This window comes from Dunckerocampus dactyliophorus, chromosome 9 (assembly GCF_027744805.1).
Source record: "Dunckerocampus dactyliophorus isolate RoL2022-P2 chromosome 9, RoL_Ddac_1.1, whole genome shotgun sequence".
Lineage (NCBI taxonomy): Eukaryota > Metazoa > Chordata > Actinopteri > Syngnathiformes > Syngnathidae > Dunckerocampus > Dunckerocampus dactyliophorus.
In genome coordinates, this window is record NC_072827.1 from 18,892,665 (window position 1) to 18,916,643 (window position 23,979).

General features: G+C 42.9%; 5 protein-coding genes across 12 annotated transcripts in view; 2 read left to right on the top strand and 3 right to left on the bottom strand.

Moving 5' to 3' along the window:
- Positions 1-4,724, bottom strand: part of LOC129187898 (ecto-NOX disulfide-thiol exchanger 1-like) — a 29,070-nt gene extending 24,346 nt beyond the window's left edge. Inside the window, exon 1 of one of the 2 annotated variants that reach the window (XM_054787689.1) lies at positions 4,625-4,694. The gene's annotated coding sequence lies outside the window, so the exon portion shown is untranslated. Of the gene's footprint in view, positions 1-4,624 lie in introns of both variants that reach the window. The other variant, XM_054787688.1, reaches the window with a different exon arrangement.
- Positions 4,725-10,233: 5,509 nt separating this feature from the next.
- Positions 10,234-15,535, top strand: lacc1 (laccase (multicopper oxidoreductase) domain containing 1). 4 transcript variants are annotated; one of them, XM_054786745.1, is made up of 5 exons: positions 10,234-10,721; positions 12,057-12,238; positions 12,311-12,476; positions 12,551-12,767; positions 12,855-15,535. In XM_054786745.1, the coding sequence occupies exons 1-5, from the start codon at positions 10,271-10,273 to the stop codon at positions 13,039-13,041; spliced, it is 1,203 nt and encodes a 400-aa protein (XP_054642720.1). In that variant the 5' UTR covers positions 10,234-10,270; the 3' UTR covers positions 13,042-15,535. The 4 variants fall into 4 exon arrangements, with proteins under 4 accessions (XP_054642720.1, XP_054642721.1, XP_054642718.1 ...); XM_054786746.1 differs by having other exon boundaries at positions 12,060-12,238; XM_054786743.1 differs by having other exon boundaries at positions 12,057-12,476.
- On the bottom strand, positions 11,024-21,754 carry LOC129187446 (TGF-beta receptor type-2-like). Of its 3 annotated transcripts, none has more exons than XM_054786740.1 (9): positions 19,734-21,754; positions 19,553-19,648; positions 16,878-17,025; positions 16,189-16,391; positions 15,475-16,121; positions 15,270-15,407; positions 15,062-15,203; positions 14,797-14,924; positions 11,024-14,720 (listed from the first exon to the last, which is right to left on the bottom strand). In XM_054786740.1, the coding sequence occupies exons 2-9, from the start codon at positions 19,602-19,604 to the stop codon at positions 14,493-14,495; spliced, it is 1,686 nt and encodes a 561-aa protein (XP_054642715.1). In that variant the 5' UTR covers positions 19,605-19,648; positions 19,734-21,754; the 3' UTR covers positions 11,024-14,492. The 3 variants fall into 3 exon arrangements, with proteins under 3 accessions (XP_054642715.1, XP_054642716.1, XP_054642714.1); XM_054786741.1 differs by adding an exon at positions 19,131-19,221 and having other exon boundaries at positions 19,553-21,754; XM_054786739.1 differs by having other exon boundaries at positions 19,553-21,754.
- si:dkey-69o16.5 (Alpha-aspartyl dipeptidase-like) lies at positions 19,473-22,623 on the top strand. 2 transcript variants are annotated; one of them, XM_054786747.1, is made up of 9 exons: positions 19,473-19,799; positions 19,921-20,095; positions 20,339-20,427; positions 20,520-20,594; positions 20,819-20,898; positions 20,974-21,147; positions 21,386-21,445; positions 21,520-21,602; positions 21,665-22,623. In XM_054786747.1, the coding sequence occupies exons 2-9, from the start codon at positions 19,998-20,000 to the stop codon at positions 21,726-21,728; spliced, it is 723 nt and encodes a 240-aa protein (XP_054642722.1). In that variant the 5' UTR covers positions 19,473-19,799; positions 19,921-19,997; the 3' UTR covers positions 21,729-22,623. The 2 variants fall into 2 exon arrangements, with proteins under 2 accessions (XP_054642722.1, XP_054642723.1); XM_054786748.1 differs by having other exon boundaries at positions 19,473-20,095.
- itgav (integrin, alpha V) overlaps positions 21,920-23,979 on the bottom strand; it is a 31,036-nt gene continuing 28,976 nt past the window's right edge. Inside the window, exon 32 of the mRNA XM_054786737.1 lies at positions 21,920-23,956. Coding sequence (XP_054642712.1) covers positions 23,864-23,956 — 93 coding nt within the window. The 3' untranslated portion in view covers positions 21,920-23,863. The remainder of the gene's footprint in view (positions 23,957-23,979) is intronic.

Genomic DNA, 23,979 nt, shown 5'->3' on the forward strand with positions numbered 1-23,979 from the left:
GTCAAACATAGCACATGTCACCAGACACCTTATAAGGCATCCTTGCCGCAACGCACTTCCACAACGTCATTGCCGCCAGCGGCTATTGTTTTTTTTAATTGGTTTTATTTGTTTCCAAATTAAACGGCAAGGTACATGTCTACTGGTTCTAGTTTGATATGTTTTTTTTACATTTTTGCACATTGTGGGTGCAGCAGAATAATATGTTTATTTTGTGGTTTGATGGTTTTGTGGGGGGGTTTCCAACAAGTAGAAGTGATGTTAAATGATAATGGTAATGTAATTATTTTAGCATGATTGGCAATTGGTAAGGACACCTTAATTGTACATTTATTTATCTTTAAATGTTGACCTCAAATTTAATTGTGAAACAATCTATTTCACTTTTATTGTTCGTGACTATTTCTGGGAGCTGCCATGGAAATATTACTAAATGAGAACAAAGAGATTTCATGCCATACACCCCACCACCCCCCACATCCACCCCCCCGCTCTGTCTCTCACACACACACACACACACACACACACACACACGCACACACACAAAGAGGATTATAGATTGTGCATCCGAGTGTTTCCTATGAAATGAATAATTTCAACTATCCTCATTTCAAACACAATATCACTGCAGTGCACGGACAGCATTAGTGTGCATGTGGAAAAAGAACTGTCTGCATGCTGGGATGATGACCACACACGCATGCGCACACACACACAAGGTGAGGACGTGAGATGAAGAAAAGATTACCCATCATTATTATTAGCTATACTATAATTACCTTATAGACTGTATATATTACGGTCTATATTATTACCAATTATGCTGACCAATATTATTATTATTAGTTATATTAGTATTAGTTATTAATTTCTATATTATTATTACCTATATAGTGATGTGTCAATCACTAATCACTAATCACAATCACAAAATCTGAAGCACTGACCTACATTTACAACTTAATTTCTAGTATTTGTTCCATTAAATTTTGTTCATTTAAAAATTTTATGAACGACTTGTATCATGTCCCTTGGCTGCACAGCTTCCAGTAAGTGTAAGTGAGATTTTTTTTGTCCAATCAGATTTTAGCTTCCATGCTGCCATTTAAATGTAATCTGCCAAGGGCCTTCAGAATCAGTTGTGCTGGCGAATGTCACTTAAGCGCTATAAGCAACAAGGCTTTCTTTTTAACCAATCAAATTTCAGATTCCCCTTAATATGGCCAGCTAGCTCACCCACAATTATGTCAGTATATTTCTGTTCTCTGATTGGTTGATTGAAAGATAAATTGGCGAGCTGAATAGTCTGTAGCGATTTGCACACACGGCCACGCACAACGGCTGACGAGACAGTGACTTGGTGTCAGACGTTTTTAAAATCCATTTTCAAGGCAGACTTTTCCAGAAAAGCTAGACATCATAAGGAGAGGTCGGCCAAGCCCGAAGCTAGCTGGCTTGTCTCAGCCTGGGTTTTTTCGCCCCTTTCAAGACCAGTACTGATGGATGGTACAACTGGCTTACGGCCTCTAAGGAACATATTTTGGTGAGTTTTTACGTTTTTCTCATGTGATTAGACAAATGTTGATTCTGAACTGCTCCAGATGATATAGTAGTGTAGAGGTCTAGTGTTGTCTGATGCTTGTTACATTTGGCTGAAATTTAAGAAAAGTAACTCAGGTGTATTGGTGACCGTGTCTTCAAAGATAAAGGGTTAACTGGGTTTTGTGCTGTAGTAATAATGACATTCATCCCCAATATGTAAAATACCTCTCTCTGTAATGTCATGCCTTAATACTGTGGCTTAGTATACAGTAGTATCGATGGTTTGTATAATTGTGATGTGATAGTGGTGGTATTAAACGGTGGATTAAGGCCGTTAAATCCCCACTGAAGGCCCAGGTACCAAATGCACGGCCCGCCACTGTTATGACCTATATTATTATTTCAGTTATTGTTGTTAGAGTAATGATTTCCTAATAACGGTGCGAACAATAACGAGTCAAATGAGTATTTAGAGTATTTGATGATTTTTGAAGGTTGAATTTATTGGATGTAAATATATCTTCTCACGTGTGTTTGTGTAATAAGGGAGTGTGTGTCCTAACATCCTATATCAAGGCATTACAAATGACGGCCTGCAGCCAAAATCCAGCCCAAAAATGACATCAGACAGTACCACGAGTTCAGGAGAGACTAACTTGGGAAAGAAGCATTTTTACAGCAGATTCCTAAAAACACCAGAGGGCTGTTATATAGAGGATCTTTGACTAGTGTGTTTGACTAGTAAGTCCTTAGTAGGTCCTCAAAATAAGCAGAACGATCCTGTCATATATTGAATCTTTGACCGGCTTTTTTTACAGTGTGACCTTATACACTGCGGAGCGCTCCTGTCATACTGAGGATCGTTGATTAGTGCATTCTTGTCATATAGAGAATCTTTGACTAGCTAACTATTAGAGTGTAACAAGATCTTGTGTTGCGAGATTAAAATGTGACAAGATTTCTCATTTGGAGAAAAGTTGTCTCGCAAAAACAGAGCAGCCGGAAGCCAATCAGATTGTCAACTATGGCATCGCTACAATGAATGTTAATAGCCATCATATGGAAGTAGCAGTGCACGAGGCATTATTGGAACACATTAAGTGCTTTAGGCACACTATTAACCTTGCAATCCAACCTATCTCGGTGTTCCCAGCGTCAGCGGGTGACGTGTGGCTGTTTTTTTCCATCGGAGTTTAACAGCTGCTTCCATGTTAATACTGTAAGTTAGTAGTAGAAATGAAAGTCAGGCGTATCGGTGACAATGCATTGGAAGATAAAGGTTAAGCGGGTGTCTTGCTTCATCAATGGTACTGTGGAAATCAACTCTCTTCATAACACACCGCATACTTACTGTATGTAGAAGAGCTCCGTGCTGACAATTTAGCGACATGGTCGCTATATATAGCAAGTAGGGGTGTGCATAAAAGTGAAAGACAGGAAGTGTTTCTTGCGCCATGTATTTATTCGGTAATTAAACACAAGCGGCCAACAAAGGTGAAGTATCCACCGCACAGGCAAGCTGGAGTGGAGCTCCACTGAACACTGCTGCAAACGTTTGACACACAGTACGAATTGCCTGTGAAAAAATACATGTCACAAACTGCATTTCTGCAACTTTACAGAATGAAAGATGACATATTACAGGAAATATTGCATTATTGTGATATGTTATTTTGTATTATTATTATTATAATTATTATAAATTACCATAATATTACTGCTTTACTTGGTCTCAAAAAATGTTGACAATATAATTTGTCATCAATTTGTGCTTCAAAACGCACCTGCATTGTTTTGTAAGTCAGTTAAATAAAAAAGTTTGTTTCTCCAGTCATATTTTCCTTGTACTTTTCTTAAACTAAATGTTAAAAATCTCATCTCGTTCTCGTTTGACCTAATCTTGTGCATTGTCTCATCCCGTGAGTTGGGTGTCTTGTGACCACTGACTTTGACTACCTCTTCAGCATTCACACCACGATGACATACAGTGGGTGCTTGTCATTGGGCAAACAACAATGTTGTTTCATGAATACTTTCGCTTTCATTCATTGTGCTGTGGGGGTGTCCTCAGGCCTACAGTGGACACACCACAACTCCTCAAGTGAAGAAAAAAAGAAGCAGTCATGTGTGTGCGTCACTTTTTTCCTTCTTGAATAAAAAAACTCTTCCCTCGAGTCGCTTGTTGTCAGCGTTTGCGGGTCAGTGACGATCACTTTTACTCCCAACACACGCCAACACACACACATTACACAAATTTTGTGAGCAACCAGAAGTTCACACCATGTCATGATTCACCAGCACACTTGGGATTCTGGACCTCAAAGTCCTCCTGGTCCTGACCCACACAACCATCCATGTGCGAACACACCTGTACTCTGTACCTACACTATACCTCCTCCAAGACACAACAACTTCATACACATGTTTTTCTACAATGCTGCTAATTAACACACACTACTAATGGTTGTTTACATTGTGTGCAGTGAGATGTAAGAAAACAAATGACAGCATAAACGTCATTAAAACATGAATTAATTGTATAAATTGATCTTCTTTCTGTCAAAGCAACTACATGGAGCACACAACAGCACACAACATTACACACGCACACATGCGCGCACACACACACGGCTATATGAATGTAGATGACTACATGAACAGATGACTACGTGGATACATAAGAAGAATAAATGAAGAGGTTAAAAAATATCAATAGATGACTACATGAATAGGTGACTACATGAATATATGAATAATGACTCAATGACTATGTGAATGGATGAATACATGACCACGGTAATAGATGAAGAGATACTAATATGAATAGATGACCACATGAATATATCCATCATGACTCCATAACAATTTGAATAGATGACCCCATGAATTGATGATTGCGTTAATACTCCCTGTAGTAGAACCGCGTTAGAAAGCAGTTGTGTCGTGAACGTGCGTCGATAGTGACATGAAAATAAAAAATAAAAACATGAACAATAAATCACCTTCAAGCACTCGTTGCGCTAAAAGTGCCCGACACAATCACGCAATTACGCATCCACAACAGCACATTAGGACTTCTTACCTCCGCCAAGGAAACGTGACGATGACGACCACGAGCTGCACACGCGCCTTCCTGCCTGCCGCCGCCACTCAGCCTGCGGGAGTGCGCGCGCACGCCCTCGATGACGCGCATGTGTTTGTGCGCGCTCCCGCAGGTCTTATGAAGGCGAAACAACAGTGGACACACACACACACACACACACTATTAAAACGTGTCTAGTCTTTACATACTTTAATAGTGTGTGTATTGAATGTATATACTATGTGTGTGTATTGTGCAGTATACTGTAGGTACATCCAGTATAAACGTGCATTTACACTTTGAAGGCATGGACTTGTGTATAGACGCATGTAGAAATGTATATACATGCATTTACTTACATACACTTTGAAGGCATGTATAGATAGCTAAATGCATACGTAGTTACATCCACTACGAAGGTACTGTATGTACTGTATAGACCATGGGTCACCAACACAGTGCCCGCGGGCACCAGGTAGCCCCCCACGACCACATGAGGCGCCCGCAAGCCTGCTTTTCATTCAGGTTTTCAGTTAATAATGTGAGAACACTAGAAAGAAAAGTATTCTGCAACATAAAATTTGAGTTGTGGATACCAGCATTTTGTGAATGTTTTGGTAAAACAAGCATATTTAATCTGTTTGGGTTGAAATAAGGTATGGAAATCATTTCTACAAAAATGAGTAGTTCGTGGGCATTTTCATTTTCTAAAAGTAGCTTTCACAAGAAAAAACATTGGTGACCCCCGGTATAGACGCATGTATAAGATAAGTTACATACACTATGAAGGCATGCATAGATGCATCTACATATCAATTTTCATATACTACAAAGATATGTTTAGATAAATGTATACATTCATTTAATTACATACACTCATTGGACACACAATGAGGTACACCCTTGAACAGCGGCCGAGCTTTGGCGCCCTCTGCTGGTATAACTCACATAGGCTACATGCTACTTATTGTTTACACTTATACCTATTAACATTTTTCATTGACTTTATACTTATACTTAATATTTACTTGATACTTACTACTTCACCAGTCCTTTGTTTGATTTATTTGTCTTGAAGTGTGGACCTTCTTCTCTTTTGGGGGGTATTGTAAGTAGGAGGTTCAACAAACTCTGAGTCTAATCCTGAACTCTAATCCTGAGTTGACTAACCCTGAGATGGGTAACTCTGGGTATCCTGTTCCATAACAGCTGATCTTGAATTAGGAGTATGTTGACTCAAGAATTAAGTGTGTGCATGACCACAATAAAAAGTCATCACCAAGGGAGTCCTGATACTAGGATCACCATGGCAACTGCAGATAGAAGCAGGTTGTCTTTCCTTCACCACTGGAACTGAAAGTGTTAATGCGTGCTTATGGTGAGTATGAAAACATTTTTAGAAAGAAAATTAAGATGATGTGCTTGCCCGAGTCAATGCAAAAGTTTGAATGCAGTAAGTTTATTGATTTAACGTTTAATCACATTTTCTTATTAGGTTTCCACAGGTGGAAAAAGTGTAAAGTAGAAGAATGATAGGAATAAAATCTCATTTTAATTTAGGTGCATTCCCACGGGAGGCTCCACTTTACCTGTGACCCTAATCGGGACAAGGAAAATGGATGGATGGACAGATTAAATATGTGAAAGCAAGGTGAATAAAATATGAATGATTAAATACGTTTAAGTTCCTTGAAAAAAATGTATTGGTTTTATCTTTACTAATATTTGCTTTCTTACCAATTCTATATGTGTGTTTGGTGGGGAAACTGAGGTGCTCCTGTAAATGGTTCAGCATGGCTCAGGTGGTAGAGTGGTAGTTTCCCAACCTGAAGGTTGCGGATTCAATCCTCCATCCCCCTGTGATCATGTCGAAGTATCCTTGGGCAAGATACTGAACCCTCAGTTGCTCCTGATGCTGCGTCATCAGTAGATACTGTAAATGCGCTAACAGTGTCAAAGCGGTTTGAGTGCCTTGGAGGTGGAAATGCGCTGTACAAGTGAAAGACCGTTTAACTGAATGAACTTTACTTGACATCATACATAGCTAACATGTTGTGGTGTGTTACAACTAAATCTAATAAGCACACAGTACTGATTCAATGACGAGTTGCTTTAAAGAAGCACTTGTGATGCTTTCGTCAGAGGATTTCCAAGCTTACAAGTCACATGGTGCAAGGAGATGTGTTTTGAGCATGTGCTATTTTTACACTTTGTAATCATTTCTACCTATAATGACATCCCCCTTATAGTGACATCACCTGCACAGTTCAAGTGTGTAAAGTGTTAACATGCACCTTTTTAGTGGCTACAGTTAAATTTGCATCATAAAGGACATTGATTGTAACAATTGATTGTGACAATTTAAACAATATGTATACGTTACATATTTTTTCAGTCAGTGTTTATGGTTTATTATCCATTCAACATTTTCACATGAATAAAACAGTACAGTTGCAATAATAAAATCAGATGATTATATTATTGTTTTCCATACTTACTAACTTGTCAAAGTTCTGACACATTTTTTTTGCATGTTATCTTGTTCAGAACTATTCCACACTATTCATCTACTTTTCATGCCCAGTTCCCTGTGGACAGAATCTCGCCAGTGACCTCAGCAGCCAATGAGCCCATCTATAAATGATTTCACTCTTATTTATTCTAGGCTCCGGAATATAGTCGTGTTTGAATAAAACGAATAAAGTCGTTTTCACCGTGTGCCACATCACAGTTATGGTTACCCCCAGAGGGCAGCCTGTAACTCGAAAGTCAAATAAATGTATAATCGCCTCATGATATTACACATTTGATTATCATTTTCATTTTGTATTGTTTCACCAACAAACTTACATTGAAATCAGAAGTCAAGGTGCCAAGCAACAATGTTACTATACAGCTATTGTTTAATTCATTTTAACGTACCTTAGCAACCAATCATTCCAGACAGGTAAATTCCCAAATAAAATGAAAATAACTAAAGTAGTTCCAATCTTTAAAAATGGAAACAAACATCAATTCATAAATTACCGACCAGTGTCCTTACTGCCACAATTTTCCAAAATCATTGAAAAACTATTTAATAACAGGTTGGACAATTTTATAAAAAAAAAATGAGTTACTCACGGAGAGTCAATACGGATACAGAAGCAACATTTCAACTTCCATGGCACTGATAGAAATTACAGAGGAAATCACCAGTGCTATAGATCATAGAAAGTGCACGGCTGCAGTATTTATGGATTTAACAAAAGCCTTTGACACAATTAATCATGATATTCTAATTACTAAACTAGAAAGGTATGGAATTAGAGGGTTAGTCTTGAACTGGGTTAAAAGCTACTTAGCTGACAGGAGGCAATATGTGAAGCTAGGAGAACATACGTCCGAGGAGTTAAACATATCATGCGGTGTTCCCCAGGGGTCAATTCTAGGACCAAAACTATTCAATCTATATATAAACGACATCTGTAAAGTCCCAAGAGACCTAAAGCTAGTATTATTTGCAGACGATACAATCGCATTATGTTCTGGAGACAGCACACCAGAGCTAGTACAACAAATCACAGATGAACTAAATCTACTAAAAAGATGGTTTGATAAAAACAGACTATCACTGAACCTCAGTAAAACTAAAGTAATGCTATTTGGTAAGTGTAAAAAGGAAATGTACCAGCAAATACAAATTGATGGGGTAGACATTGACAGGGCGAACGAAAATAAATTTCTCGGGGTTATAATAGATGAGAAGATGAACTGGAAATCTCACATTAAAAATTTAAAACATAAAGTGGCAAGAAACACCTCAATACTGAATAAAGCTAAATTTGTCCTTGACCAAAAAGCACTACATACGCTCTACTGTTCACTGATATTACCATATCTAACTTATTGTGCCGAGTTATGGGGCAATAACTATAAAAGTGCACTTCAGCCACTAACTGTGCTACAAAAAAGGTCACTCAGGATCATCCATAATGCTGCTTACAGAGAACACACAAATTCCTTATTTATAAAATCACAATTATTAAAATTTGCGGATCTAGTAAACCTTCAGACGGCTAAAATTATGCATAAAGCAAACAATAACCTTCTACCAAAAAATGTAAAACAATTCTTATCAACAAGAGAGGAGAAATATGATCTGAGAGGAAAATTTAACCTAAAACACCTATATGCACGGACAACACTGAAAACTTTCAGCATTTCTGTATGTGGAATCAAGTTGTGGAATGGATTGAGTAAGGAACTCAAACAATGCACAACAATGAGCGATTTTAATAAAAAGTACAAGCAGTTGATGTTCACAAAATACAAAGAAGAGACCTGAACCACTGTGTACATACAATACAACATCTAACCATTACTATACTGACTATTAACTTTTCATTGTGGTGACTACATGGTCTGTACTCATTCATTATCAATCAAACACTTCTTCAATCATTCTATCAGTTATCATTATGCTTGTAGCTTCCTTTTAGTAAGTGAAAACCTTGTTATGATCGCACTACATTGTCATGTAGCCTTACAAAGCATACCTGGAAGAAAAAGAGGTGAGTGAATGTATTGCAATTGATGTGAAGCTGATGAGGGGTAGGATTAAATAAGCTTTGCTTCATCCTACTCCTTTTTGGACATGCAAAACTGTGAACTGTATTGTGTGATGTGCAACTGTTTGACTTGTATGCATGTTCAAGATGAATTAAAACCATGAACCATGAACCATGAACCAAATGGGGTTTGACAACAAAAAAAATGAGTAACTCCAACCGCATGTAGCACAAATTTTCTGTCAAAAGTGACAGAACAAATACATTCAGCAAGAAAGATTGTCTATTTTATTTTATTACTTTTAACTAAATATAGTTTTAAACAAAAATAACATTAATAATAAAATGAAAATGTAGAAACATTTTTTTAAATACTAAAGTTAATAAAAATAAAATAAAAAATAAGCGTCTTATTTTATTATTTCCAGGCTTTGTGCGGCCCACATAAAATATATGGTGGGCCATATCTGGCCCACAGGCCTTGAGTTTGATACCTGTGATTTAAAGTAGAGAGATATTGTTTAGTGTTGTGGTGGTGTTAATTGCTTGGGTGTGATAGGGTGAGATGGACCAGTATATGCGCGCAGATTCTAGTGGGCCAGTCTGCACCAAAAAGTCCAGAGGCAAATTTTTGTCCCAGTCCACGCCTGTTTGGTTTTATCCACCTGAATGTGAGAAGTACGTGTTTTGGTCAAAATGGACATGATGTGCATTTGTACAATCTCAACTGATGCAATTGTCTTGTGTGAGACTTGGTCAGCGTCAACTTACGCAAACACAAATGGTTAGAATGTCTTCAGGACTGACCTACCAAAATGAGGTGCAGCCATTTATGTTAAATCCAAGTGTAATGTTAAAGCTCTTTCATCAAATTCAATGACGCTATAAGAATGTCATTGAAGCAGACCCAAATATAATATAATAAAAGTTTACCTCTTTGAATTTAAGGTCAACTTCTCACACGGTAACGTTACTGTCACGCCCTCACTTCCTGAGTGGGCGGGGCTTGAGCGCAAATAGGAAGTGTGGCCTCGCGAGAGGCTTCCGTTCAGGGCCTGTCTGACGCGCGCAGGCAGGCAAGTGGCTGCCGTGCACGATGTGCGCGGTCGTGCTGCTCGATCTCGCGCACGCGTGCCGCTGCGGGTGCACTGACCGGCTGCTGAGCGAGGAGGCCGCCGCGCACGCGCACTTATTCGTGTTGCTCGGCGGGGGTGACGTCACGGAGACGCCGGTGGTCGCGTACGGGGACGCGCGCCTTCTGGACTCGCGCTCCACGGCCGAGTGCGTGTACAGGCTAAAGCGGGCGGCAGACGACCTGGACGTGCACGTGATGCGTGTCATCACGAGTGAGCGGGGTCGAGAGCGGCTCCTTCGGTACCAGCAGCTGCTCTTTACCGCTCTTTACAACTTCACCTACAGGTTGGGATGCCCCCGCCCTGCCCATACGCACTCACCTGAGGATGAGGAGGAAGACGTCACTTCTTTTCTGCACACACTTCCGGCGCTGGGCGGACCCGTCAGATTGCTAACGTCATCGCTGATCCCAGGTGACTTCAACACACAAGGATGATGTCCGTCAATTGATGTTTACATGTGCTACAGCATAATAACATAATGTAATACATGTTCACAACAGAGTAACAATACAATATAATAATAACAGTACAATACAATATAATAATACAATATAGTAATACAGTGGTACCGCTGTACCTAAGAAATAAAGCAAAGATATAATGCAATTCTGATTAATTTATTCCAGACACCAGAAATATTAGCACAAAAAACCCATTTATAGTGAATAAGTAGTTTAACATTACTTTTACCTTTATTGAAGACTTGTTGGTGGCACGGTGATGCGTGGCGGCAGGAGTGGAGGTGACGGTTTCACTGTAGTCTGTTACAAACTTAACTTAAAGAGTGGATGGTTAGAGCTGTGTACTTGTCCACTTCAACTTTATAGTAAACTTCAACACCAGGTACAATCAGCATTACAGTTGGGTTTCCCCGAGGACTTTTTGAAGCAGTGGTGGTGGGCTGCATGAGAGGGCGGACTACCGCCGCTGTGTCTGTTGTTTTGTTTGTTTCACATAATATTATGAAAAAGTAACATCCTTTTTTCTTTAAGTTTTCAACTTTATGCTACTAAAATGATGCTATTTTTCCTCATATTACATTATCTTTGTAAAATTAGTTTTTTCTCATTACAACCTTTTTCTCTTAATATTTTGACTTTATTCTTGTAAAATTATTGCAGGGTTTTCCATTTCTGCTGGGATTTTTTTTTCGTTTTCTTGTTAAATTATGTTTTTAGAATGTGCCGCGGGCCACAAATGGCCCCCGGGCTACACCTTGGACATTCCTGAGCTAGCGAATGAAGTGCAGTGTTGGAGTTGCTTCCACATATCGCCACACAATAATTCAGATATGCTAACACCAGAGAATAGAGAGTATGGAGGGATTTTTGGTTCAGAATGTTTTTCTTTATTCAGAATTGAAGTGTTTCTTGCCACTTTATGTTGTGTATGTAAGCTAACAAAGCCAACAAATGTTTATCCCAACAGTCAGTGTGTTGAAGTGCTACGTTAATAAGAGTTTGAATACACTGTGGGGGTTTTTTTAGGTTTGCTTATATTTTTTTCAGAAAAATGTGCCTTCAGAAGAGCAAATTTTGTGATATGGACCAGAGAATCCGATGTGTCCATAGCTTAAATCCTTACCTAATCCAATTTCAAATTTGACAATGATGCTTCATGTAGCATTTCACACAGGTTTTTAGGTTTAAGTTAGAATCAGGCATTACAAAGATATCCCAATTGGAGACCCTGGGTCATAATTGGTCTCTCTCTCTATGCAAACTTCTATGTCTTTTTTTTAACCAGCAGACTGCTTTGGCCATGGTTTCAGCACGCGTTCAGGGGGCGTGTCCTACATTCCCTCCTTGTCCTCCTTGAACTTGTTCAGCAGCAGCAGGAGGCGTGATCCCCCCGCTGTGGTGCAGGAGAACAGACGGCGGCTGGCACTCCATGCCGGATTCCACCCGCGCCCCCTCCACCTGGCCAAGGTCAGTCATTGCGTCCGGAAGAACTCCTTGACTGCTCCGTCCACTAAGAGGATACGTGCTCCGCTGCTGCAGGTCAAACATTCCAACCAGGTGTGGATCATGGGCGAAGCTGAGCCAGAGAGCTATGACGCCATCGTGACCGATCGGCCGGGGCAGGTAGTGGCCGCTCCAGGCGCCGACTGCATCCCAATCATCTTTGTTGATCCGGTGTCGAAGGTGGTCGGCGTCGCTCACGCAGGTATGCGAGGTGCCATCACGCAGGTATGCAAGGTGCCATCAAGCAAGAAGCAACTCTTTCTTTGTGGTACTCAGGATGGAGAGGAACCCAGATGGGGGTTGCCATGGCAACAGTGGAGGCCATGGTGACGCACTTTGGTTGCCAGGCTAAGAACATTCTGGTGGTCCTGGGACCATCGGTGGGGGCGTGTTGTTTCACGCTGGAGCAAGAGCAGGCATCAAACTTCCATCAGGACTGCGTTACTGACCCCCAGTCAGCCACGCCGCACGTCAACATCCGCCTGGCCAACAGGTGGTGCTCTGCTCACAATTCCCAGCGTTTACATCTGCTCTGAATTTACAACTAATCCTTTTTCCAACATGTGATTGGTTGCCGCAGGCTCCTCCTACAGAGGGGCGGGGTCCTGCCGGAGCATATCCATGATGACACGGTGACAGACAGGTCGCATGTGACGCCGTGCACTTGCTGCCACCCCGGTGACTTCTTCTCACACGCCCGAGACGGACCCAACTTCGGCACCCAGGTGGGCTTTGTGTGGATCAAGGAGGTGGGAACGTCCCACTGACACAGGAGGGCGTCTTCTTTTAAGGACAAACATGGGAACGGAATAGGAGTGTTTGACAGAACAGATGGAAACGTCCGTGTACAAACCATCATGTTTTAGCCAACGTCACTGTCCAAATACTTCTGCTGACAAACACAAAATAAAGCTGAGAGCTGAGTCATGTTATGGACATGTCTCCATTGAGTTTGTAGCCAAATACTGTGAATAATCAAGCATCTGGCTTTGGTTTTGTTCACTTCACACTGGACCTCCATACAAGACAGCCAAAGGTCTGGTCAGCATAGTCAGTGCTGTGTGATTGATAGCTGGTCAGATTAGAGAGCCAGCAGGGATAGTCTTTAGGGGGTTAGGGTTGCAATCCACAATATGGCTGTGGTGGTAGAAATGGTTATGGGTAGGGTTAGGAGTTAAGGCTTCATGATGCTACAGCCGTCGGCTGGCTCCTTCCCCTCCAAACCCTCCGGCAGAGCTTGGCGTGCACCTCTAAAAAAATCCCAAACTCGCATCAGCGGTCACACAGACCGCAAAGCTGTAACTGGTTGGATTTTTTTTTTGTACATCATTTGTGTTTTTTTCTCTCCAACTAAAGTGCCAAAAAGTCTGCCAAAACAAAAAGAAACAATGGCGCAAATTGCAGAGTCTCAGCAAAGAAATATGCAATACGCAAATATGAGCAGTTCCATGAAAATGATAGAAATATGAGCGGTCTCAGGACAACATGTACAATAAAAGTGACAAATGTTCCATATCAATTAGTTCCAATTCCAACAACAAACTGCATGTTGCTTCAATCGTCATTATTCACTACTTGTATGTGTGTAGGAAGCTAAATAGCTAGCCAATGAGAAAGTTGTTGTTTTTCACTCTCAGGGAACCACCACCCCAAGTAGTTTGGAGAATTGCAAGTCACCCACTCAGCCCCTGCCGAAGAGCTTTAACAGGATCAAGATGTCAGTGTGTAGGATGATGAAGCCTTTAGAGTTACAATCCCCAATATGGATGTGTTTGCATATAAGACATTCAAGTATTCTGGCTAGTGTACACACAAAACGAAACTACCATCACGGTGACATTAAAGCCACCTGATTGGTTGACGTAGAACAGGAAGTAGAACCAATGATCAACAGTCCAGGCTTCTCAGTGCAATTAAACACAAAAGTGTGGCCACCAGGGGGAGCAGCACTGTTTGACGTTGGCCCTGCCCCCTCTCACGCACAACACAGAAAACTGGAAAAGCCACTTCCTGTCAGTCACATGGATGACATTGATGTACTTGGACACCTCCACGTGACCATTTTCGGTAGAAGAATGTGATAGGTCATCAGTGGATCACGAGATTGTTCTTTGATGTTGAAGTCGCAGCGTGGCATGACTTCTTCTGCTGTCAGTGACGACGTCAGGCGTGCTTACCTTGTTCACCACGGAGAACAGTGGCCTGCACGAAAATGTCTTCATGGAATCACACGTGTCCCAGAGGAGGTTAGAGGAGGAACGCTTTCAACATGGCTGACGTCCTCGGACGTTTTTGCTCCACTTTTGTCACCTTCTGACCCGCCCGCTGTCTCTGCCTCTTCCTGCTGTAGGGCAGCGAAGCGCTCCAGCACACAGGGCGCTGTCAGCCGGGCCTCAGGGTCGTGATCCCAGCACTCCACCATGGTGGAGCAGAAAATGTTCATCCCCTAAACACACACGCAATCCATCCAATTTATCCTGGGGAGGGAAGGGGGGAGTCTATTTAAGAGTCACATGACTAACCTGATGCTGCGTCCAGGCGGTTGGAATGTCCGGTCGTCGTCGGTCCCTCAGCACCAGGTCTCGCATGCTGTCCACGCACGGATGCTCGCACACTTTGGAGCCAAACGCTGGCTCATAGCTGCTAACCTCTACACACATACAGTACACACACACACACACACATATACACGTACACACAATTGAGTGGGTTTTGTTGCCAAGGTGAACTAGAAAGCGCCCCAAGGGTGACACTTCGGATTGGTCCTTCTTGTACTTTTCCTCCTACCTCCGATGGTGCGGCAGCGAGAGGCCATCTCCCAGAGGACCAGAGCCATGGAGTAAACATCCATCTGCTTGAAGGCCTCCACGTCATCCAGGTTCACTCTGGACTCCAGAACCTCCGGAGCCATGTAGCGAGCCGTGCCCACCTGTAGCAGACCACAGTAGAGGTCAGGTTCTCCTCGGCGTGTTCCCATGACGTTGTTTGACTTTACCTGCCCACTGTTAGCATAGTCGTCCACCGTGAGGGACAGGTCCAGTTTGAGAGCCAGGCCGAAGTCGCACAGAACACATTCCCCATTCTTCTTCAGGACAATGTTGCTACTCTTCACATCCCGATGAGCCACCGGTACCTGCGGCAGGAACATTACCTTAACGAACATCTCTACATGTTCTCAATTCATTACATTGTTTACCAACCTTGGGTGACCCGGTGGGCGTGGTGTCGCTGTGAAGGTGGGCCAAGCCACGAGCAATGCTGGCTGCCATGGTAATTAGTTCCTCCCAGCTGAGGACATTGGTCACGAGGAAGTCTTGCAGGTTTCCGAGGTCGTGATAGGTCAAGACCAGCCAGTATGTGGTCAGAGTGTGACCCACCGGGCCCCGGACCTCAGCCGCACGGAATCCAACAACGTTGTCGTGTTTCAGCTCGGGATCGGACAAGATGGCACACTCGTTTCTCCACGAGGCATATTCTGCAACGGGAAACACTTTGACCGCAACCGTGTCACTCGGCAGCAAACACGCCCTCCAGACCTCTGCAAAACGGCCTTTGCCCAGCAGTGCTTCCAGCTTGATGGGTAGTGGCCCGCCTGCATCACAGTGGAGCGGTGCCACCTTGGCGGTCGACTCTTCTCTTTGGACACTGCTCTCTAGTGGGCCCCCGCCAGGATGGTCCACGTTGGTTTTGGAGGGCCACCGAAGGTGGGCTGGGCAGCCGTGTTTGCCTTGGTGGCGCGTGCGGTGGAAACAGAAGGCAACCGTGGCAACGGCAGCCAGCAGTAGGGGCAGGAGCAAGCTGGTGGTCACCACAGGAGCCACATCTTTGCTGTATAGCCTGGAGAAGCCTGAACATCAAAGAACGAGTCACATGGGTGCACTCACTGTCACTGTCTCGCACAGTCTCTCGCTCACCGTCAGCAAAGATCAGCTTGTCGTTGCATTCGTGTTCGCCCCGGCAAGCACACACCATGGACGCGCCAACTTCCACTGGCTGCTTCACCATGTGACACTCCCTGGAAGTGACATTGCCCAGAAGCCCCACCTCCACACCTTCCAGCGGCAGCGCGGGGTTGTGACACATGGTGTGCACTGTCGCTGTGTCGTTGGTCTTCCTCCTGGAAAAAACACAGTGACATCATCACAGCCATCTCTGCCCCCACTCTTTAGGTAGTGGGGGCAGGTCCAACATACTGTAACAGTCAGACGCACCAGTCCTGGCTGGCAAACTTGTGTCAAGGCAGTGTCAGTCCACTGAGGTCTAGTGTCAATGCGGCGCCAGTTCACTTATGCTTCAGTTTCAGTCCAGTGTTGGTCAACTTCAATCTGGTGTAAATACTGTCAACTCAATCCAGTGTCAGCCCGCTTTAGTCCTGTTTCAATCCCGTGTCCATTGATTTAAGTCTCGTGTAAATGCGGTGACAATTATGTTCCGATTCAGTGTCAGTCTGCTTCAGTCATGTTTAAACCCAACGTCAGTCAAATTCGGTCTACAGTCAATCCAATGTAAGTCCACTTAGGTCTAGTCTAAGTGCAGTGCCAGTCCTGTTTCAAATCCAGTGCAGAAATAAATCAAACCTTTGCGTGTCATCCCGTTAGCTCACCATATGGAGACACAGATCTCCTCCAGGGAAGCGCAGTAGGAGGACAAGGAGCAGTTGGAAAGGCAGATGCCATCCTGGCACGCCGGACTGGACGTTTCGCACCACTTACACAGGTTGAAGTTGAGATGGCTCAGAGACACCACTGTCGCTAGCAGGTGAAGATGAACAAGACGAGGAGACGTGAATGTGATTGTTAGCATTATATACATTCTATACTGTGACTTCACTTCTTTTTATGCTTGCGTGACACACACTTAAGAATAATCTAATAGCTAAAAACTGTACTCACTTTTGTGTATTCATGATGGTGTACTGTACTGTACTGACAGCTGTCTCTAATATTTTGATCGCCTTGAACTATATGACACCATAACAACATCTTTGTACACACACACAAATCTTGGCTTTCTTGCTGGAGAGTACAGTGACTGGCACTGCAACAAAGTGTGTGTGTGTGTGTGTGGGGGGGGGGGGGGGGGGGGGGGTAAAAAAGGACAGTGACAACACACATACACAGAACACAGACAGTCATTTAAAAAAAATCATGTCGTCACGGTTACCACCACTTTCTGTTTATGTTGACAAAATAAAGATCCAATGCTAATGCTAGTGCTAAGGCGGCATGTTTACCCCTTTTGTGAAAACAATCTACTTTGTGAATACTTTTGTTTTACTTTTGGACAGGAAGATGAAAAATATGAACAAATTAAATAAGAGACTGGTTATTATGATGATTAAATATTAATAATATGCAAAGATCCCCAAACAAGGACAGAATAAGGGTAGTATTCCAACATGATAATGACACAAACACACCTCCAAGATTACCACTGCCTTGCTAAAGAAAGTAAAGGTGATACACCTAAACCCTATTGAGCACCGTAGGGCATCCTCCAACAGAAGTTGGAGGAGAGCAAGGTGTGTAACATCCACCAGCTCTATGATGTTGTCATGGAGGCCTGAAAGAGGAGAGGCAACCAGTGATGTTCTAGTGAACTCCATGCCCAAGAGGGTTAAGGCTGTGTTGGAAAATAATGCTATTCGCACTAAATATTGACACTTTGGGCACAATTTGGACATTTTCATGAGGGGGGTGTACTCACTTTTGTTACCAGCAGTTTACACATTTACGGCTTTGAGTTATTTTGAGGGGACAGTCAGTTTATTGTTATCCAAGCTGTACATTGACTATTTTACATTGTATCCAAGTGTTGTTTCCTTAGTGTTGCCCCGTGAAAGATTTTTTTTTTCCAGAAATGTGACACTTTCGTGACATACTCTGTGCTATAGCCGGCGGTGGTGTTTTTGGTTGAAAAAAAAAATATGAGGCTGGATCGTTTTAAAAGTCAAAGAACAGTCGGGCATGTGTTCCATTTTTGTCCAAATGCTTTTCAAGCACATCTAACGAAGTTAGAGTAGCATCCTGCACACCTCTGTGAGGCCTATATGCGTACTACAGCCTGCCTGCACTTGAAAAGGCTGATAAGATTGTTAAGGATGCTTATAAACTCAACTCTAGTAGATTTTCTGGAGTTTTATTCCACATTTCAACTATTTACAGGAGCCTGTCAAGTTACATGTATGTTGATACCCTTTGAATCAACGAGGAATTGCATCAAATTACGAATGACAGTTGTATTTTGAAGCAACAGTAGTAGTTACATACACCAATGGGCTCTCCGGTCTTCTCTCGGTCCAATCATTTAAGTAGTAGTGTCTTTTGGTCAATCTCTTAAACCTACCTAATTATTTACTCGGTGCAACCACCAAGCATCATATATGTCACATATATGTCAAGTATGTTATATGTCAAGTGTGTTGCATATGTGTCAAACAAGTCAAATTTGCATCATATTTGTATCAAAGATCTGAAAGACATGCATTTTAGCATCAAATTCGTCATATGAATTGTCATACTCCTGTCATATATTATATATACTGTCATATATTCTCAAATAAACCAAACTCGACACAACAATATGAACACTGTAAAGGATGAGTTTGCCTTAAAATCTCAGACCTGACTATCTGCTCTCATATGTTTGTTACAATGGATGTCAGAGCGACTGGTCTAAAGCAATTCACCATTTGTGGGCTGTTGGGTTTGCAGTCAGGAACTACAACAGCGTCTTTCCAAAGTTTGGGGACATGTGTCTGTAGGGAGAAACATGGCAGCTTACGGGACTCTGTTCTTTAGCACATGTTTTAAGTATACAACCACAGATGATGTCTGGACCATGTTTTTATACTTACTTTTACTACATGAAATGTTTTTCAACATCCTGCCGGGTGACTTTAAAATGTCTTTGTCCCTAAGGCTAGTTCCAGAACTTCTTTGCTAAAACTGAATGCATAAAAATGACAATAAAAACTCAGCCAAATGAATCTCTGTGCTAATAATACAATCTTTAAGAACACATTTGCTATCCTGCATTTTAAACTCTGCTTGTCTGCTTTGTTAAACCAAGATTATTTGCAGCCAGTTTATTCTCCAATTTGAATGTATAATTTTGTCTGGCTATTAGTAGTTCAGTCTTCAGCAAACATCTTTAGTCACTTTCATTAAGAACACGTCGTCACAAACTTTTGGACTTTTTCAAACTTTTCCACCTCCTCCCTCCCTCCGCCCTCTCTCTCTTTCTCACACACAAACACACACGCATAGAGTAACTCACCGACGCTCAGGAGGGCCACGGCCATCCGCAAGATGGTCCAGAACCAAGCCATCGTCTTCGGGAACGTTGGGCCGTCGCTCGGTGTGTGTCCGGTACCTGGTCGGATTGCGAGAGCGTCATGGACGCGAATTGAGCAGTCCAGATGTTTTTCATCCAGATGTGGGTAATAAGCCCCGCCTACCGCTCTTTCCGCTTCTCCGCCTGTGACGCCATCGCCGGCCGATAAAACACGAGCGAGAACTATTGGGTCAGCACATCCTTGTCACTTCATTGAGAACACCCTCCAATCTGACGTGTTATCTTAGACTTGTAAAAGTTTATGCTCCTCCTTTGTGATTAGTCGATCGCTGACTCCTCCCCCCCACCAGGACTTTGCTGCGCTTGTCACATGACCGCACATGACTTTCGGGTGAGAGACAGCTGGACTTGACCGTCAGTGGACAAGATGAAGAACAGGAGACTGCTACTGGTGTCCAACTCCACCCTGCACGGCAGCGGTTACCTGGACCACTGTCAAGAGCACATCGCGCGCTTCCTGGGCAGGTACGACGAGCATCAACGTGCATTGACGAGACGCGCACTCTCATTTTCATCTGCGAGGCGTGTGTTCGTGTCACGTCACGTCCATCAGAAATGTCCTGGTAGCAGGCTCACAGGAAACTCGTCATGCAGCCTTAATTTTGTAACTTTAGTGTTTCTTATTCTATGCATTTTCATGCTACCACTAACGACCAGCAGGGGGCTCGTTTAGGTCACATGACTAACCCTCAAACTTTGCTGTTGTAGAGATGTGAAGAGGGTCCTGTTTGTCCCGTATGCGCTTCACGACCGAGACGCCTACGCAGAGACAGCCAGAAACAAGTTGAAAACTCTGGGTGGGTGAAGAACCCTGCGAGCATGTTCAGTGTTGTCGTTTTATGTGGCGACCAAATGACGCCACAGTGATATTTGGTCAATGTGCTTGCAGGTTACGAACTCGACAGCATCCACGACGCCCCAGACCCTATCGCTGCCGTCAACAAGGCGGAAGCCATTTTTATTGGTCAGCATTTTTAAATTGACTTGACGGTCTGGTTCGGTGCCAGTCCACTTTAGTACTGTCTTACTCCAGTGACAATCTGCTTCAGTCCAGTTTGAAAACCGTGTCAGTCTACTTAGGTCTAATGCCATGTCTGTTGCAGTCCAATGTCTCCAGTTACAATGCAGTCAAGTGTCAACATATTGTCCATCCAGTGTTAGTCCATTTAGATCTAGTGTGTCCCACAGGAGGAGGCAACACTTTCCGGCTGCTGAAATGTCTCTACGACAACAATCTTCTGACAGAGATCCGGAGAAGGGTTCTGGAGGTGAGCATTTGACCTCAGGTCAAATGTCAAGTCAGTTTTGATTCTAAACGCTCGTCTTTGTCCATTTGGGTGTAGGACGGTGTGCCGTACATGGGCTCCAGCGCTGGCACCAATGTGGCCACAGTCAGCATCAGCACCACCAACGACATGCCCATCGTCTTTCCGCCTTCTTTCACCGCCATCGGCCTTGTCCCCTTCAACATCAATCCGCACTTCCTGGATGCCGACCCCAACAGTCGCCACATGGGGGTGAGTCTTGTGAAGCGCTTGTTATCTTGTCTTCTTTGTGCACTTTGACACACTTTGTGCTCATTAGACTTTGGATCACTCAAACGAGGTGTGTCAATAAGATCAAACTTCATCAACTTGCTCTTATCAGGCCAAAGACGATCATAAACGGCATGCTTGCATTTAGTATCAATTCTATCTTCAATTTGACTGATGCGAGTCCAAACTAGTAGTCAGCTGACATGACATGCTCGTGCAGGAGACCAGAGAACAGCGGATCAGTCAGTACCATGAAGAGCCGGACACGCCATCGGTTCTGGTGAGCACCACTGACATTATGTAAAGTAGAGCATTTGGTTCTAACTGGCGCGCCATCACGTGACGTCTGTCCAGGGTCTTTGTGAAGGTTCCATGCTGCTGGTGGAGGGACGGCGAGCCACTCTGTTAGGAAGCACCAGGGCACGACTCTTTGCCAGGTAAGCGTTCACAAACACGCTCGCGTGATGCGGCACCTCTCAACGCCTGCGTGGCGCCCTAGGGGACGGCCTGCGGTCGAGTACGAGCCAGGAAGTGATCTCAGCTTCCTGCTGACGGAGCCTTGACCATGAAGCTACGCATGATCTCATGTTTTTTTTCCAAATTAAACAGATAAAAGGTGTCACTGATGTTTGTTTTTCTTGAGCCCCTCCTGGCGTCCTGCAGACACAAACACTTTTTTGAACTTGCTATGTGAGGCTGCCCCCTGCTGGTCAGGAGTGTTTGCACACAAAGTCCTTCGTGGTGTCGATGCCTCACACAAACGTGTTGAGAAAGTTTATTTTCATTGAAAAGGTGAAATCACAAAAGCGTGAAAGAATACATCATAACACACGAACGCCATTTTTAGTACTTCGTTGGTCAAAGTGGACACCGTACTGCGACAACTTGTCCACTTTTGACTTTTTCTGGCGAGAGCAGACTGTTACCTCCGCCATGACTCAGTGCGCTAGCTACACATTAGCCTATGTCACAGGAAGTAGATCGTTGGGTAGGTGCTTACATGTAGTTACTAGGCAGGGGAACCCCCGGTAAACAACGCAGAATGATGATTAATCAATTAAAAATATTGTTCAGAATGGAAACCCAATATGGGTTTTTAGATTTACAGAATTGGAAAAGAAAAGATTCATTAGCAATCGTACAAAATTAGAATCATGTCTGCAATCTGAGATATAAAATTTTAAAAAATACATCACGGCAAGGAAAAGCACCACAGCCCTGCACCTCTAAGTCACCTTTAGTTTACTTGGCATTAGTTGATTTGCTGACTTCAGCGCTAATCCTAGCATTGCATGCGACTGTTGTATTCGAGCATGATATAGCAACCTTTGTAATCTGTTAATGAAGCTCAAACTTTAGCCTCAGTAGCTAGTTAGCCAGGGCCAGGTTACACTACACGTCTGGATTTTTATAAACAGAATACATCTTTAAAAAAAAAAAAAAAAAAAAAAAAAAAAACTCGAACAGCTTAGCGAAAGGAGACATTAGCTGCAAATACAGCAGCTAGCACAACTAGCTGACTAATTTTTTTGTTTTTTATCTGGCTAACTAACTAGTTGTCCTTTAAACACTAGCTTCATCAGGGTTAGCAGTCACTGTCATTATGCAATCCGGAAACGCAATCGGTTCTACGCATGTGCAGAATGCGTCTACATCCAGTCGACCTATTTTTCGGCAGTCACGTGCGCAAGTGAAATCTACGTCATCCGTCAATCTATTTCACAGCAGTTACAGTGCGTAAACGTCAGGCAGCAAAGATTCCAGCTACGCATGTGCAATATACGTCACCCCCGCTCCCAAAAACGTCATTAAAATCTGAGAAATTACAACATAATCGATTTTTTTTCTGTATCCATGGTGCAAGTGTTTTTTTTTTTTCCTTCCACCACTGAAAATATACAAAAGCATTTGCCAGCAAGATAGTTCTGTTTGGATGGATGGTATTTCTCCATTTAAAAAAAAAAAATCTATCTGAATCCTATAGATTAATCCATCATTACACTCTGCTTTTGGTTGTTTAGATTAAATTATCACTGCATTTTATGTGTTGCTTTATGGTATTTATTCATGTTTAATATATGTAACTGAATATGACGTTTGCGTCTGCGGCACATTGCGTAAGTTTTAATGTAGCTCAGTCTTTGTGAATAAAGACAACAGAAACATCCGCATGCTAACAAGGTCTTTCATTAAGAGTCACTAATAAAATAACCCCCCAATATATTACATAAATTAAGTATGGTTATTGACCATTAATGCTCATACATTTAAAACACAATCATAACTACCACAGCACATGACGTCACAGAAGCGCTGTCATGAAAATTTGCGAGAGGAGGAAGTACCGTAGGTCTTGCGCATGCACAGAACCGATTGTGTTTCCGGTACGGATTGCGTCATGACAGTCACAAGCGTCGATTGGAACTAAAAGTGAAACTAAGTATAAACCGTGTTGAAATGAACTGGAAGTGTTTCTGATTCAGGCTTGTAAAATATGCCCGACTTTGCGTAGAAGTCAATTCCATTACAAGCAGGAGACAAAGTGCAAGATTGATACCACTCACACGCGGGAGGCTTTGTGCTAAGTTAAGCTAAGGTGGTGTGCACGTGAGAGCAGTATCAAAGTTCTGGTTGATGGCTGCTATGATGAAGAGCCACCTTCTTCCTGGTATTGGAGGCGCAGTACCCAACGTGACCACTAGGTGTCAGTGTTGCCGTTCTCTTCAGGCTGCAGCTGCTCCTTCTCCAGGCAGTCCTCCTGGGGGGGGCGCACCCTCTTGAAGAAGCCCAACTGAAGAAGACAAGGACGTGGTT